Source organism: Cinclus cinclus, chromosome 4 (assembly GCF_963662255.1).
Source record: "Cinclus cinclus chromosome 4, bCinCin1.1, whole genome shotgun sequence".
Classification (NCBI taxonomy): Eukaryota; Metazoa; Chordata; class Aves; order Passeriformes; family Cinclidae; genus Cinclus; species Cinclus cinclus.
Window position 1 is genome coordinate 47,776,507 of NC_085049.1, and position 17,248 is coordinate 47,793,754.

The window sequence follows — 17,248 nt, forward strand, 5'->3', positions numbered from 1 at the left end:
ACAACAGCCCTCAAAGAAAGTCTGATATTATATATGGCACAAATTTGACAAATCTTTACGTGTCTCCGAACAGCATAAAAACCCATCAAGAAGGCACTGTTTACAATACTTGAATATCTGCTAAATTTTCTGTGATTTGCGGGTACTCTTGAAATAAAAATAATTAAACTTAGATGTACAGAATTTTTGTTAGACATTATTTACACAAACAATGGTAACAGCTAAAAATAACAGCCTTTGAGAAACACTGAATTACAAGTCTGTTTCATCATCACGAGTCTAAGAAGAAAAAAAATTGCCAAAGGCACAGTAGGGCAGCAAACAACAAACTAAAAGGAAGAAACCTCAACCCTTACATTTTATAGGACAACCTTGCAAATAGTTTGTGGGATTTCACAAGTGTGAGGAAGGACACAAAAACCAGGCTATACACCTTCATCAAGTAATATCAGCTATTTAAAAGGAATCAACACATGAAATTCAAGAAACATTGTCTACTGAAAATGATACTTGTCGCATTTCACATGGCATCTTTACTTTTTCTTAGCTTAGGTTATCTGTACCCAATTAGGCAACCTGTACCAAAATGGCAAATTAAAGGCACAGAGTGCACTGAAAACAAACAAACCAACCCAACACAACCACATGGTAATAAATCCTGCAGATATTTCCTGTACAAGGAAAAAAACCCAAACAAAACAGGATTTGGAAATCAAATGTGAAAACAAGTGCTGTTATAAACTTTAAAAACGAGAAGGCCGCAGCCCTCAAACATCTTCAAACTGTACAATCAATTTTTATATATGTGCAAAGCTCAGTCTTAAGCAGGTAGGAGTCAAGATCTACTGTACATCATGGCTGAAGAGGACAATGGTGACACACTAAAGAAAAGGATCCGTTCATGTCTGTGACCAACTGTACAGTAAAAAATTATGGAAGAAGTGTCTTTGTTCTGTTTAAATGAGGGAACACACAAAACCCAGCAAAATAAAAATTGCTAGGTTTCCACTAGCAAAGTTTCATCACATATCCTTGACCTTTCCAGATCATCACTAAAACTTTTTCAACAGAATTCAACTCTAAAAAATTAGTTTAAAAAGAAAATAAGCATAAGGATTTTGTTTTGCTGTGTTCAAGTCTTTTACTCATCTTGAGCTGAGCATGAACTTCAGCTATGGAGTATCTTTTTAGTCTGACATGGTCTAACACCAAGCTGCCAGCCAGCCAGCTGGCTGGGTCAAATGCAGTCACTACCATGTGGCCCATGTAAAAATGCATGCAGACTGTGTTATTCACCACCCTTGAATAGAAGTGACTGAAAAAAATCAGCATGAAAAGGCAGGACATTGCTATTTACAAGGAAGATAAAAGCTTATAACTATCGGTCAAGAGTTTCAGCACCACAAATTTAGCAGAGTATTATTTTAGGGGATATAAATTATTGCCCAAATATCACTTATTGGATTATTCTCATGTTCAGAGTATGTTTAAAGGCTTGTAATGGATCGTAAGACAGGTGAAGCTTTGACATCTGAATGCAATAATGAACAGCCAAATTCCAGGCTAAGAATGTTGAAGTGAATGCTGTAATACTCTGCTTTAATACCATTTCATACATGGATAACAACTTCAGTTTCCACTTAGAGATGGAGGCATTTGTAATTATTTTGTTTATTTATGAAGGGACTTTCCATGTTCACAAATCTTGCCCCATCAGCTGTAGATTTAATAGAAGTCCAACCAGGTTTGGTCTTGCCCATGGCTACAAGATCTGGTTAACTTAATACGTTCCAGAAAAATTATTCAAGACCAAACCATGCTAAGATGAAGCTATACAAAATATCTAAAGTTCACTGCTTACACAATAAACTTTTACATAGCTGAGGCCCAAGGAAGAGGAAAGGTTAACGAGAAAGGGAGGTGCCTGAAATTGTCAGCCACACTAATATATAAGCTGGACAGATAAACAAGTAAACAGTATTTTCACTAAATACTAGTGAGACTGATGCAGAACGGAACGGCAGATCACCTGGAGAGTCAGGTAAGCTACCCAAGGCAGAAGCATAACTTTGCCATGGCAAAAAGCCAAATGTGATTTTTGAACTGTTCCACTGCCCAGGATGGATTTGATTTCTGAGAGGATCTTCTGAAATCAAACCTGGCTGTCCTTCACATTGTGCCACTCATCCTCCTGTTGTCTCACCCGGGGTACTGAAAATACCTTTTCATTTCTACAGCCCCTTTTTGCCTTGGCATGCTTGACTGGCACAGGGAACTAACCAGATAAACACCAGCACTACATTTTTTGCTGCAATTTTACAATTCTATACATGCATATATTTCTTCAAATAAAAAATGTTGGAAACCCTGGTTTTGAATTTAAACTTAAGCTTTGCATGAATTTGTATGCCTACAGCATACTAAGAAGGTGCCTCCATGTATTCTGGTAGGTAGTATATGTTTGCAGTAAAGAGGGATTTCACAAACACTGATTTTCCTCTTATTTGTTCAGAGATATGTGGTGTTAGCCATCACACAATTTCCGAGCTTTCCCTGTGTAAACACACATATTTTCATTTGCAAGTCTACTCATCACAGTACCTGAATTCTATTCTACACTGCCTTTTGGAGATTCAGCTCAAGATACACCCTAAGTACATCTCTTCACATTTTGTTTCAAAAATAACCGTGAGTCCTGGCATCAGCACTCTGTCTGCTTACTGTGACATGGCCATACACAAACGTAAATCCAAAGCTGCAGATTTTTTGAGACTTACAAACATACCAGAAATCCATGATATTTGTGATTCATGAGAGTAGACCAAAACAGTACCTCCCTGGCTGTCGTACTGTTAAAGATGTGCTCTATACAGTAGATGGGGGAATGTTTTTATGATGAATCTGAAGTTTTGAAACTATAAAACAGCTGGCTTACAAGCCTATAGTAATTCAGGACAAATACCTAATACTTCCAAAACAAGTCAAGGACATTATGTCGCAGGTTTCCCAAAGACTTTAGCTTTTTACTTGCCATTTCCTAACACTCAAAATTTTTCATATAATAAGGTATTTGTTTGATCTTAAACAAAAATTTACTTCCAAACACCCAATGCCATTTACAAAAGCTGTTGGCTACTTCAAAAGTTTCTTTGTTACAAAAATGGTAAGTTTATATGTAATGAAGTATGCCTGTTTATCACTCTACCATAATGGGAATCATATCCTACCTACAGGGTCTGACCTCAGTGTTTAACTTGATCTATTCTGTGCTGAAGATTCACCAGTATGACACAATATAAACACAAGGCTGATGTCGTAAGACAAGTGACACAGAGGCACACACCAGGAACAAGAGTGTACTGGCACTTACACAATTCTTACTGCAACTGGGTAGACAGAAGTATGATTCTGAACCATGAATGCTGAGGCATAGTTCTGTGAGTTGTTGCTACATGGTTCTTTTACATAATATTGCATCATTTAAAGTCCAGCTTAAAATATGGTCCCCAGTAACAGTTTGATTATTCCAGTTCAAGAAGGCCCTTGTTCACACTTCTTATTTGAACAAGAAATTAATGATAAGCTGTAGCAGAACCATGAGTACAATGAAGACATAGTGCTTAAACTGCAAGGAATGGTAGTCCCAGGGTGATGAATTAGAAATGACTCTATTTCGTAGTGCCATGATCTCCCTGCAAGATAGAAAACAATATTCTGTAAATTAAAGACCAGACAATTTGACATTTTCTACTATGTTAGGGCTCCCTTCAGAAGGCAGCTTTAGAGGAAAACTGTGAAACATCAATGAGCAAGGAATATTTGAGAAGAGTAAAGATACCTACCAGCTTCTAAGAGAAAAAAAACAAACAAAACCCAAACCTATGAGATAACTATTCTCTAAACCATTTTAATCAATAGTACCTCTTAATGTCTTCCTGTGTCTTCTTTATAGACTCAATGGCACTCTGCAGTTCACCAAGGTCTGCCCCTTTTTTCCTTATTCTTGTATTATGCTTCAGTTGAGCTAGAAGGAAACAGAAGGTAGATGCAATTGACTGAAGTGATTGCTGCCATAAAAGGAACAAAGTACACATGACAAACTAAACCTGGAGTAAAAATGAGGAGAAAATTTTCTAACTAGGTTGTATCAAAAACTTTATTTCAGAGTCACCTATACCACAGGATGGCAACTGAAGTGCTTGAAATATCATTTAAACGCTCATCATATTGTTTAGCTTCTGAAAACATTATCAACAACAAAAATCTACTCTCTCCCAGATACTAATCTACAAATTAAAACAATTAACCTTTTAAGAAAGAAAACAGTTTATGAACACCATTCTTTTTCTCTAGATATTGAATACATGCAGCACTTAAGCCAACCTACACTGCATTTAAAGACCGGAAAATTTACAATTAAAAATACGAGCCATTCTTCTCCTTCTGTTTTCCAGTATGTGCTTCACATTGGATAGAACTAAAGCATAATAAAAACATTGAGATAAGAAGAGTATGCATGACACTGAACTCTTCAGATAATTTCTGTACGTAAATGTATCTTTTTGTACCTTCACTCCCAGAGGAATCCTGGTTATCAGGCTCTGGGGATGAGAAACCACACTCTCCTATCTTCTGACTGGCTGGCTTTCGTTTGATTTTCGGAACAGTAACCTAAAATTGATAAATTTATATTATTTCCAGAGAACCAGAAATGTAGGAAAGCAGCACATTCCAACAACAACAGTTAAAAGCACAATATCTAATAGAAATCTAAATTAAAATTTTTTGATGTATTAGCAGTCTGAATTCTGTGCATCTTCCCATTTAAGGGAAAATACACATTAAACTGCGGAGCTCAAGTTTGAATATTTTATATTCCTATGCAATCAAGTAATTTCTACCGCTTAGGATGAAACACAGAAGTGAAAGACATTCTATGGACTATGCAGAGAACATTTTTGTAGGATAATAGCATTTCCCATCAATCCCAGTGCTCTGACAATCTTTATACACGTAATGTATAATATACACCAGTTCCTGGATGTTGCATGTGCTGTCAGAACTGGAACATACCATTGGTGTCCGATGTCGAACTTTTGTCTGGATTGTGCCATCTTTTTCAAACTGGATCATATCATTCAAAGGGTCCCATGGTCTGGTACTAGACAAAGTAAAAATTATTAATACTACAGCAATTTAAATAAGAAGTATTTCTTTGCTCAGAAACTACTCAGTATGAAGAGGCTAAAACTCTTCCTATATAGAAATCAGACATGGCATCATGATCTTCTACCTATGGTCCAGTCTTAACCTGAAGGGCCAACAGAGCTAAAAAATGTATTTCAACTCCAGATCAAACCCCCAGCCACCTGAGAAGAGCACAAACTATTGCATTATCTTACATTATAATTATGAATTGTTTTGCCAATCTCACACATTTACAAACATAGAAAGATTTCCTGCTTCAGATACAGTTATTATTTTAAAACTACAGGAAAATTAGGAGAGTCTTCAAATATTTAGACTGCTTTTTATTGAATTTTCTTCTTTTCCTTTTAAAAGATGCCTGTGAAGGAGATTTTGAGAATGAGTTACCTCAAACCTGCTTTCATCCTGAAGTGGCTATTGGTAATCAAGACTGGTTTCAGGAAACACTGATGAGCTATGCAGTTTCCTTATTCTGATTTTTTAAGAGTGCTTTTCCAATTACAGTCTGATACAGAATTGAAAAAAAAAAACAAAACAACACAGCAGCGTAAAGCATAGCTCACTGGAGAACTGCAAGCAGGCAAAGGAAAATACCAATATCAGCACTGATTGCAGACTTTTCAGGACAGAAATTGCAAGTGAGCTGCAGGAAGGATGTTTTGTCACACAGCTTTAGTGAGAGTAGATTAAGCATGGATTTCCTTTCGTGTCCTTCTGTATGCCTTTTAAATAGCTGTAGCTGTTTCAGATGTTGTGAACACAGACCTTCACTTACATCTTATCTTAACCTGACTTGAATTAAATGTCATCTGAGGTAACTGGGTTAAGAACTAGGCATTTCTCTCTTCTCTATTTGTAATCCAGATGCCTAAATCCGTAATCCAGATACCTTAACAAATGTTCCAGCTCACTGAACACATCTTTAATAGTAAATGTAGAAGACTACTCTCTACATAGACCAGGTGGGGAGCCAGCATTATATGCTTGAAAGGAGAGAGAGGCTTTTTCCAGGGAATGCTGTCAGTGAAGACTGCTTTCTGGTACACAGCAAAATTTTGGTGGCACATCCTTGAACCACAAGGCTTCAAGGACATCAGAAATAATGCAGATTAACAAAATAGGTGTTAAAGCTGCAGGGGATAGTCTAACAGATTTCAAGTACAGTTCTCTTATTAATGGTTTTGCACGGGGTTCAAGAGTTCACAGGTTTGTTCAAGGCAGTCAATTCAGCTCAACTGTTCACAACTCTTCCAACAGGAAGAGGCACAAACAGCACTAAAGGATTCAAACCAAGAGAAGGTGCTTCACTGAGCATTTAGTGGGAGAATTTCCCTGCTGCACGATGTTTTCAGTGGTGAAAGTCTGCACAAACTTAATAAGAAACCAATGAAATTCATGGAAAATAAATTTACTGAGAGTCGTTAAATACACAGATTCCTTGTTTGGTTCCAGGAAACCTCCAAATTGAAAATTTGCTGGAGACATGCAGAGTACTCGGGATTCTTGTACTCTTCCCTGTACATACATTTAGGCCTTACATTATGACCTCAGTATCACCATTCTTATACAGGTTTAGCCTTGGGAATATGCTTCCAGCACCCATGGATTCAAAGTTATTTAACTCTGTGTGTATCATCTTTGGCTATTTTACCTCTACAATCCCTACAATACAGAAGCATGCTGGGTACTGAAAAAAAGTCAGCAGAACATGGTGCTCTGTGAAGACGATCACTAGTAAAGGGCTCAGCTTCAAGCTGACTTTTGCAACACTGGTGAGGTCACAGAATGCATCTGTCCAGCAGTCAGGGAGACAGCTATATCTTCAGCTTCTGACCCAGAGCATCACACAGATTCACAGACACTCATGTGCAGGACATGTTTGACAGCCAAGCAGAGCCACCTGGTCCCAGCATTAACTATGGCTGTAAACCTACTATTCTGAGTTATTCTAATACATAACAAATCGAATGGCTTAATACAACTGAGCACAGCCTTCTCTGATTTTCAGACACTAGATCTTTTAATTTCAATGTGGTATGCCCACATGTACCATGTTTTCCAGTGTGAGAAAAATCTGTGTAGATGTTCTGGTCAGTCTAGGGGAAGAAAAAGGGAGGACAATGGACCCCAAAATGCGATGTCCCAAAAAATCTAGAACATAGCACAGCTATGTCATTAGACATATATAAGCTATATGGATCAGTTCTTCTGCTGCTGAAACCACAGGAAGAGGCTCAGCAATATGACCAAGCACTCCAGGACTCACTCAGCATATTTGTAGTGCCATTCTCCTGTGACTGAATCCTGATCGAACAGCTTGCATGTCCACTCTTCACCCTTAAGTTTCCTCTCTTTGGCACTCTTTCTCTGAGCTTCTTCCAAAATGTATTTCTCCTGAGTAGCTTCTGTTTGGTCTTTATTATTTATTGCTTTTGTCACTTGTTGCCAAAGCCTGACAAATGAACAATATACAGAGTCACTAGAGTCACAATCTGGCTGACAGAAATAATTGCAAACAATTTCCTCAGTTATAGGCTAAGTAAATGGACCCCCTCCAAAGAGAATATTACCATTTTAATAGATGCTTTATCTATATTTCTATCAATATTTCCCTGATTGTAAGGTATATAAATAATGATCTTATATTTAACAGTGTTACTTTCTTTTATCATCAAAGGCTAGTATCATCAAACACGGGAAAGTAATGATAATTTGCTTTTAATTTAGAGAAGATTATGAGTTTTATTTTGGCAAAATAAATACATGGTTCTAAAGTGAACTTACTTCTCTGACTCGAAGTCATCTTGCTCTTCAAACTTCACAGTGTATCTGTGTAATCTACGCTGCTTTATATCAGATGTTGGGTTCCAGAATGTCTCTGAAACACCTGTCTTCTTGTCACTAATAACAACTTCACTGTCCTGTAACAGGTACGATTGGTATCTCAATTGTAATTATCTCAAAGAGTGCCAAAATTACAAAAAAACAAGGAATAAGCCTTTTTTTTATAGTAAGAATTTATTTTCTTTAGAATGCGTGCAGTTAAGAATAATGTGATATGCTAACTTTAAAATTCAATTTTTGCCCTCTGTGCTAGGTTCCAGCTTGAACAGAGATGCACTGCAATCATTACCACATCCAAAAATGAGAGATGCCATGTCACCTCACCAGAACTGAAACAACCTTAAGTGTTTCATGCTGGTGCCATAAAAATTCTTTACAGTACTAATGCGTATATACCAATATATTTCCATAAGCTTCATTGTGAAGCAAAATTTAATTTTCTTCATAAACTACATAAACACGCACTTTTCCATCTTTTAAGAGCTGCAAACAGAACAATGTTGATTCTATCCTTTGTTGAATACTTTCTGCAAAAGCAGTACTTAAACACAAAAAAGACTCAGGTTTAAAAAACGTTAAGTGCTACTTTTGCCTGTCTCATCAACAGCCAGAATTTATAAAAGAGCATCATTCACTACTTACCCAGTGACCCTCTAAAAAAGCCAGAACTTCTTTGCCAAGCTTAATTCTCCCTGATATTTGGTTAACACTGTCATTGTTACCCAAAAAAGGCTGCAAAACAACAACAAAAAAATAAGCATTTCATGTTTATTTTAATAACATATTATTTTTGTTTATATGTTTAGTCTTAAGGAAAAATGTGAAATGTGCAATAAACAGCCCTGATACATTTAATATCGTACCTTCTACTTATTAATCTTAAAGAAGTCTAAAATCAGAGTAAGTAGTTTCTTCTTCCCTTAAAAGATTTTCTGAGTAAAAGTATTGTCTAACACACGTGGAGAGAAAACATAAAATAATGCAGAAAACAGTGACACGGTATCCTGAAGGGGACCGTCCTTTGTTATGCTAATTTCACAGCTTTGCCAAAGGCCATTTGTTACTAGAGATTGTCTTTTGTAGAAACAAAAATTGCCAGGGATTTTCTTTGGCCTTTTGACAGGCTGCACATGTATCCTGTGGACTGACAAGGAAAACTGTCAGTTAACACAGCCTCTCAAGTTTAATGTTTCCCCTATAATTTCAACTAAATACAGTTTCCGTCTCTATGTGCACACTTCTCAAAAACTGTTTTTTCAGCTTTAAATCAGCTTCCACCGCAAGGATGGCAACTGCATTTTTCAGAAGCCATCTACAAGTAGTTCAGAAAACTTTGTTTAGCTTATGCAAGTGGACATTATGTTAATTCTTCTTATTCCTACTTACAGCATTCACTAACCTTGAGTTTGAATTCAATCGTTGCGCTGTACCCAGTTTTCTCACAGGTGATGTTGACTATTCCTCCAAGCTCTAAGGTCATTGTTCCATAAAGAATTCCTGCAAGAGAAAAGAAGAAGAAAAAACAAAAATCCCCAGCTAAAACGAAAGTTTTTAACTGAACAAAGCAAAGTTTGTTTATGGCTAACACGTTAAGGGTTAACAAAACCTAAGTTACTTGGGTACAATTCCTAGAGTAAACATACTTGTGCCAGAGGGGAAAAAAAAAAGTATTTTCAGATGACCTTTCCTTTGTGATTCTGTGTATACTAAAAGGGAATTCTGGAGTATATGGGTAGACAATACTGACTAAGCTACAGCTTAAAAAATGAGCAATTCTGCAATCTATTTTGTGCTATTACTGACTTTCCAGAAAACTTTACAAAGCACTGACCTGTTTTTCATGGTGAGACTAAGGGTAAATATTCATGATTTGCAATCAAATCACCCTGTGGTGTAGCTACTACATTGCCTTTTATGTTTACAAGAGGAAAATAGTGGAAAAGCTCCCGCTCTGAAAAAAGGTAACTCAAATAGTAAATTCATGTCATGTAGTGACATAACTATATATATATATATATACACTCTTACTATTTCTCACTAGGTATGAAAAAAAAAATAAAATATTCTCCTGTATGAAAAAGTAAAACATGGCTTGAACAACAGATGTATTTTACTCCTGATTTGTGGAAGCCTAGAGCCACCAATGTTGCCAATCAATATTCAGAACATTCTCCTCCAGATGACAGGCTTGAATCCAACACAGCACATGATTTAGAATAATGAACTATTTAGAATAACAAACTTATTTTCTTGTTACTTTGCCATCTAGAGAATGAAAAAAACACTACCTTTACAATGGGCATATGGCATTGTCATTACATAATCTTCTCCCCTATTTAGAAATGTTAGCCGTCCTTCTCCATCTAGTATGGCAGATAATGAATTCCCTGAAATTCAAAGACAGACTGTCACATTTCTCACCCTGCAAGACAACAGTCAACATTCCCTTATAACTAAGCAATACAATTAAGAACATCAGTATATTTTAACACTGCAACCTATACTGTCTAGTGAAGCCACTATAATATGCCTCCAATTAAAAAGTAAAACACTCCAAAAATAGAAATTAAAATTCAGAAGACCAGTAGCAAAAACTTTGTAAGGAAAGGACAATAAAACAACCCAAACACTGACCCTTCTGATAACCTTCTTTAATCCACAAAACACAGCTGACGTGCACGAATTTTGCATCCCTCAATACATGTACAACCAAAAAAATCCCCATTATTTACCATAGAATTTTGATTTGGCCAGAATGCTACCACTAAGGCAAAAACCATCCTTGCGGTTGCTTACATAGAAGGCAGATATCGGTGGGTGATGTGACACCTGTTGGAAAAAAAACCCACATATTTGAGAAACACAAAAACAAGCAATATAGTAAATACAGTATAAACTTTGAGCTAATAATGACAACGCAAAATTCACATTAGAATTTTGCACGTATTAGAAAACAGTTAATATATGTGAAGTTTGACTAAAATCTTCAGAGATAAAGATCAAGCAATCACCTACTGAATTTTAAGAATTAAGAAAATCAGCACTTGACTTGTTCCAGGGGAAGAGGAACAGAAATACTGGAAGCATTTTCCTCCCTCTCTCTCTTTAGGAAGGCACACTTAAGAGATGTCTGTAAGAAAACTATACTCACCAGGAGAGGTTTTAAGATACTATTTGTATATTTCAATACATTTTCTGAAACTACCATAGCATTTATCTAGCACAAATATATAATACATTTATTTCTTAAAATTATCTTTTCCAGTTATTGCATCTACCTGTTCTGCAATATAAAAAGTCTTGCTGTTTGTCCTTGGATGAATCCACATGCAGCGGAAAAACTCTCCAAGTATGGGATTGTACGGCTTTTTTAGTCCCTACAGAGAAATTGAATAGAGAGTAACCATACTGTGCATGTACACAAATCACAAAACATTTATCAGACTATCACTGAAGATAAGACACACAGGGAAAAAATTATAAAAGTACATGGTACTTGATTTAATCCTTTGAATATTATGCTCAATTAGTCTGCTCTTCATTCTAAGGGAATTTTCATACATTCAGTATATCCATTAAACTATTCTACACATAAGGGCACAGAATATAAGGGTTTGGGTTTTCTGCAGAATTATTCCAGAGCTTTTGTCTGAAGATAGGTAGTAAGTACTTTCTGTCAACAGTATTTCCCAACAACATGACTATGAAGAGTATTTAGGGCAAAGCTAAATAAAATGGTGGAAATATTAGTCCTCTAATTTCAGACTGCTATCACTGAAGAATGGTAAATATAGAACTGGCTCAACTTTACCAAAAAATATTTAGTTCACCTCCTACTCCTAGGGATGAAAGCAACTGAATGTAGTCTATTTTAAGCATTGCTAGGGACAAAAAATGTCCATGATGTGTTTGTGTAAGCCATGAAAACTTAACTTTGATTTTTAAAAAAATGCATTAAAATGTAAATTTAAACTAAAACCTTACTTCAGCATATCCCTAAGTCCTCTAACTAGACACAGTGACTAAAGACAAAATGATATGTGAAAGCATACCTTTGGCTTTTTGTAGAATCCTGACAAATACCACTTTACTACTTTTTTCATGCGGTTGTATGCATTCTCTTCAAGAGCAGCTCTGTGAAACAGAACACACAGATCAAATATCAGTCTTTCATAATTTATAACATGCTATCAATTGTTGTGACATATCTTGAATCTATGAGCTGAATAAAACAGGTCTGTGATTTGCACTACTGTAAAACTTTCAGCCAACCTCCCCAGATTTAAAGTTTTCAAATAATTGCCTGAAAACTGAAGTAAAACAAAATGCCTGAAAAAGTATTTCCATATTTGAGTCTGTTCTTTGTAACATTAAATTGTCCCACCCCCCTCAGGTTCTTCCATTTATAGGTTACTACTTTTGTATCTTTTTACTAGCAGCCTACTTACATGCAGAGCTCAGAGCTGAATAATATTTCAATTAACAGTCTTTAATTTACTATGTACATTTGAGCAGGCAACTGTAAATCTGGACAGAACTTGACACTGTATTAAAAAATTAACTATTAAGTATTGGCTTCTCATTTCAAACATGCTTCTTGGAGAAAAAAAAATTAAACTAATTTTCAGTCATTCAACCAGTCTTCAGAAGCTAGACCAGAAATGCCTGCAACACAACTGCTACTAAATTGTAGGAGGGGGCAGACTTCAAGATGTACCATATGAGCTCTCAAGGCAGTTAGCTTTCAGAGAATGACAATATCTGACACTGTTACCTATTTCAATTTAACAAATTGTAAGAATGAAAACCAGAGACAGGATGGACTTACTCAGACAGAAAGTCTGCATGGTAGTAGTAATCAGACAGCTTGTCCAGGAAAGAGCGAGGCTCTAAAATAAATGTAGGCAGTACAACCTTGGACAAGTCCATTCCCGGCCGGACTTGCTTCAATAGTGTCCAGATCAAACTCTTGTTTTCTTCTGACACTTCTTCTGTCTGAGCAGCCTCACCTGCCTAGGAATGAGCCACAAAACTGCTTACAGAAAGGAGAAAGCAAACAATCCTCCAGAAGACAGGTCAACACATTCTAAGGTTGCAGTGAGAATGGGAAATGGATACTTAAAATAAACCACTCTGGCATGCTGAAGCAACTATGGAAGTTAGATCAAGTTTCTATAAAAACACTTATGATACATCTTTAATGAAGTAAAATAGATAACCTATTCAGCTTTTAAAACTTTTCATTTATTTTCATTTGCATTTATTTTCATCATCTCTAGGTTGGAAAAATTTGAGGCAAAATGTTGCTCAGAAATTCTTCCTTAGTCCTTTCCTAGGCATCAACTGCATTATTCACTTCTCACATGGAGGACATATCCACCAAAGGGCTGTTCATTATACCAGCTTTTCCTAACCATGAAAGCTGACGTATCTATGTTTCTCACTGCCTTGGATCAGCCAGCATCATCAGTGGTTTTCCTTAAAATAATACACAACTTAGGGGTAACTGAGCAAAACCAGCAGGCATACTCTATCTCCTTTCTGTCCAAGAAGAGGGGAGATATTATACCATATAGTTTCTGAAATCAAGAGCAGTGGTTGTAGGAAAAGCAAGGAAAGGCATCCCTTTTTCCAGAACAGTTCTAAAATGCATACTCAAAACTTCGTCACTTAAAACTCTTCAGCTTTTCCTAAAATACTGCTTTGTTTAGACATGATACTAGAAAGCACTACAATGTAAGATATTCAAGTTCCATGAGCATTAAAAAAATATCTCATAGTCATTTCTCTTAAGAAGAAAGAGGAGATTTGTGAAAAGACTTATTTTAATTTCTGCTGCCAAGACTTCTGGTTTACAAATCCCTGTCATATTTGCCTGTATAGGCAAACACATAAAACAACCTGCAGAAGTGGAATAGCAGCTCTGGGGAATATTTAGAATGCAAGGTGACATCAGAAGCACAGCAAGCCTTCCACTAAATTCTGCAGACTACAAATGCTTTATTTCCTTCTTGCAAGGAAGAAAAAAAAAAAAAAAAAAAAAAGAAGTGCAAGGTTGCATTCAAACCTTCAACTCAAAGATTTTTACTTGAAGAAAAAAACAGGACTAAGTTAATAAAACCAAAACAGAAGTAACAACAAAAGAACAAGTAGTCATGAAGAACTTCTGCTGCAGGTGGCCCTTTCTATACCTTCTGTCTGAGCAATACACCATGTAATTTCATTATCTCTGTTAAAATCTCATACACTAGCACAGGAGTGGCAAGGCAGAGCAAAATATGGGTGAGCAGAACCTTTTCTATACATTATTGCTGAAAATATGAAAGCCAATCCTGCAAGTCAACTTTCAAGTGTAGTCTGACCCCTAAAATATCAGCTTACTATTTGGAGAAGCTGCTTGCTCAACACATCAACAGCACATTTACCTCCCCAAGTTCTTCATGACTCTGTTCTAAGTAAGTAGTTTCCCTGACATCAATTGGCTCTGGATCGACATAAGAATCATCCTGCCGCTCCGATGTGTCACTATCGCTTTCTTCACTTTTTCCCAATCCATCGTTATCAGATTCCTCGTGGTCGTGGTCATTTTCCTTATCAGATTTGTCAGAGTACGTATCCTGATCTTTGAAGTGATGCCTTTCAATTTCACTGTCATTTAACCTATTAAAAACAAAGGATAAATGAATCTTTAATTTTACACAATCATTTCATTTTTCCAAACCCGGATCTTAATAAAATACACACCAAAATTACTAGTATCAATCCCGAGGTGGCAGCAGTGTCAAACTAGCCTTGCTGGAAACATATAGGACATATACTCTTCTCACTGAACTGTCAAATGATACTGATAAGCCTGGGACATCAAGCACCTCTCTGAAGCTAACAAGAGTCACCAACTTAAAATTTTATGTTTTCTATTTCAAACAGTTTAACTGAGTACTTAAACTTACAGATGCAATACTCCAAGTTCCATGGGTCAAACTTCCCCACTTTGCTTAAAAATTTTTTTCATTTTATGTGCAGGGCATGAAACACACTACAAATAAGGCATATGAAGAGAACTCAAGAGCAAAACAAACTGCCGCCTTAGCCTCCCTGTGGCAAAATTATCACTACAAGGTTCTGCCAAAAAGCAATCAGGTCTAGTAATTAATTCACTTACGGTAAGTTTTCTCCACTGTGCAAGTTGTTAGCACGAAGCAGACCATAGAAAGAAACATGAGTACTGTCGGCTGACGAGTTCAAATCATGCTCTTTACCTTCCCTAATCATTGTACGTTTAAGCAGACTTGAACATTTCAATGCCAACTCCAAAGCATCCATCCAACACCTGCCTGAACAGAAATTTACTATTAGACTAAAAATTAAGGATTTAACAGAACTATACCACTTCTGTTTCCTAACTGGGAAAATTAGTCCTTTGAGCCTGCTTGCATTGCCTTTGAAGAAACATTTGAGAGCTGCTCCATGTTACATGCATTGGATCTTATGGTCTGGTGGAGACAAAAGAACAACTCACAACCACCCAGCTTCGGTACAAGGGATGCTTCAGGGCAGGACAAGCAAGGTAAATCATGATTTTGTTAGAGCATATTCCAGTATTTCTTCCTTAATGCAAGTCTGGTTCCACCCTGGCCATGACTGTGCAATGTCCCCAAAGTTGCCTGCAGCCCTGCTCTATTTCTGAAGAATACAGTGGAAAATGATCTATAATTATAGTGCATAACATTTCAAAAGATAAAAAGCAGATATTCCAATTTCCTTTGGCAAAAAATAACTGAACAAATTTGTGCATTCTTTTCCCCTCTTCTTTTCCATGTATCTAATCCGTTTCTCAATACAGAAGGCAGAGAGCCCTGTTTTTAAAGTCTGCAGCTGTATGCTTAATTAACCAGTAGATGAAAAGCACCTGCTAGAAAGAGCTACACAATAGTCTTCAATTTTTTTTCACGTTGTAACTTCAGAAGGTAGTTGCACTGATCAACACCTTCCTAGTGAAGGCTGTTTACAGAACTACATTTTGAAGGAATTTTTACTACTAGAGCTCTGTGCAACTGCTGCATTTAACACAGAAATGCTTTAATAAGAATACATACATATTCCCACTTTACAAAGGCACTTGGCATTTAGACACACATTAATACAGCTAAATTACACATAACCCTCTCCTCCTCCTCTACCCAGTCAACTGCAAGGAGTTCAATAACTTTTCCTTCAGGTCAATACTCCCCTTTAATAACCATGAAAAAATACTACTACCAACATAACTGAATGCTCTAAATTAAAGGAGAACCTTAAACTGCAATCAAAGTGCTGTAAAAGACATGATAAGACAATTGAAACCATCTTTCTCATAACTAAGTGCTATCCCTGCTGAAAGTCAATGAAGTATATATTTACCATCTGATTCTGAAGCAGCTCGGATGATCAAGTAACTGCTGGGCAATGGCAGAGTTATAGCACCAACTGCTTCACCTTTAGGACCCTTGAAACACACAAAACAAGAAACAGCATTAGATATTTTAGTTCAGTTTTACAGTTTATCATTCAATGCAGTAAGAAGCTGACACACTGCAGGGATATTTACAGTCACTCAGCAACATCTAATGAAGACATGAATGGAAAGATGGACAGCCCTCTTTCACTGGATTGCTTCTTCAAAGACTTAATTTCGAAGTATAGGACCCAATTCAAGCTCACTTTTCAAAAGAATGGTCTTTGGGATTAAAAAAAAAATTAGTTTTTGGTTTGTTTTTCATTTGGGTGCAGTTTTTTGGCTTTTTTTTTTGGGAGGTGCCCTGTTTTTTTTTTGGTGTATAAATCAGACTTGGCTGAAGTTTTATTTTCACTGTGAAGTTCTTAATGCTTCACATTTAAAACAAATAAATTCAAAAGACTTTTCCATTTCCGTCAACCTTCATTTTGGAATAAAATGTTAAATAACCATTTTAAGTCCCTTCCAAAAAAAGTTTATCTGTGGTAACTTTAAGACAATTGATAGGCAAAGAGGGCTGTATTAAACATACTTGAAGCTATCGCTGAAAGCTGGGTTAAGCCTGCCTAACTGATGAGTTAACGTATTTTGATCTTTATTGATTTTCCCCCAGAGAAGCCTAATGGAAAACCAATATAAGACTTAGAAGAGGGAATTGGAAAGCCAGCAGAAGTTTTGAGCAAAAGCAGATAAAGGCAGGTA

General features: G+C 36.5%; 1 protein-coding gene across 3 annotated transcripts in view; it reads right to left on the reverse strand.

Moving 5' to 3' along the window:
- Nucleotides 1-438: 438 nt before the first annotated feature.
- OSBPL8 (oxysterol binding protein like 8) overlaps nt 439-17,248 on the reverse strand; it is a 49,774-nt gene continuing 32,964 nt past the window's right edge. For all 3 annotated transcript variants that reach the window (XM_062492043.1, XM_062492044.1, XM_062492042.1), the window contains 16 exons: nt 16,453-16,537; nt 15,215-15,386; nt 14,478-14,712; nt 12,881-13,065; nt 12,105-12,186; nt 11,331-11,429; nt 10,785-10,881; nt 10,341-10,439; nt 9,452-9,549; nt 8,695-8,784; nt 7,993-8,129; nt 7,475-7,660; nt 5,074-5,161; nt 4,569-4,671; nt 3,922-4,024; nt 439-3,692 (listed from right to left, as the gene is read on the reverse strand). In XM_062492043.1, the coding sequence (XP_062348027.1) occupies nt 3,557-3,692; nt 3,922-4,024; nt 4,569-4,671; nt 5,074-5,161; nt 7,475-7,660; nt 7,993-8,129; nt 8,695-8,784; nt 9,452-9,549; nt 10,341-10,439; nt 10,785-10,881; nt 11,331-11,429; nt 12,105-12,186; nt 12,881-13,065; nt 14,478-14,712; nt 15,215-15,386; nt 16,453-16,537 (1,995 nt within the window). In that variant the 3' untranslated portion in view covers nt 439-3,556. The remainder of the gene's footprint in view (nt 3,693-3,921; nt 4,025-4,568; nt 4,672-5,073; nt 5,162-7,474; nt 7,661-7,992; nt 8,130-8,694; nt 8,785-9,451; nt 9,550-10,340; nt 10,440-10,784; nt 10,882-11,330; nt 11,430-12,104; nt 12,187-12,880; nt 13,066-14,477; nt 14,713-15,214; nt 15,387-16,452; nt 16,538-17,248) is intronic.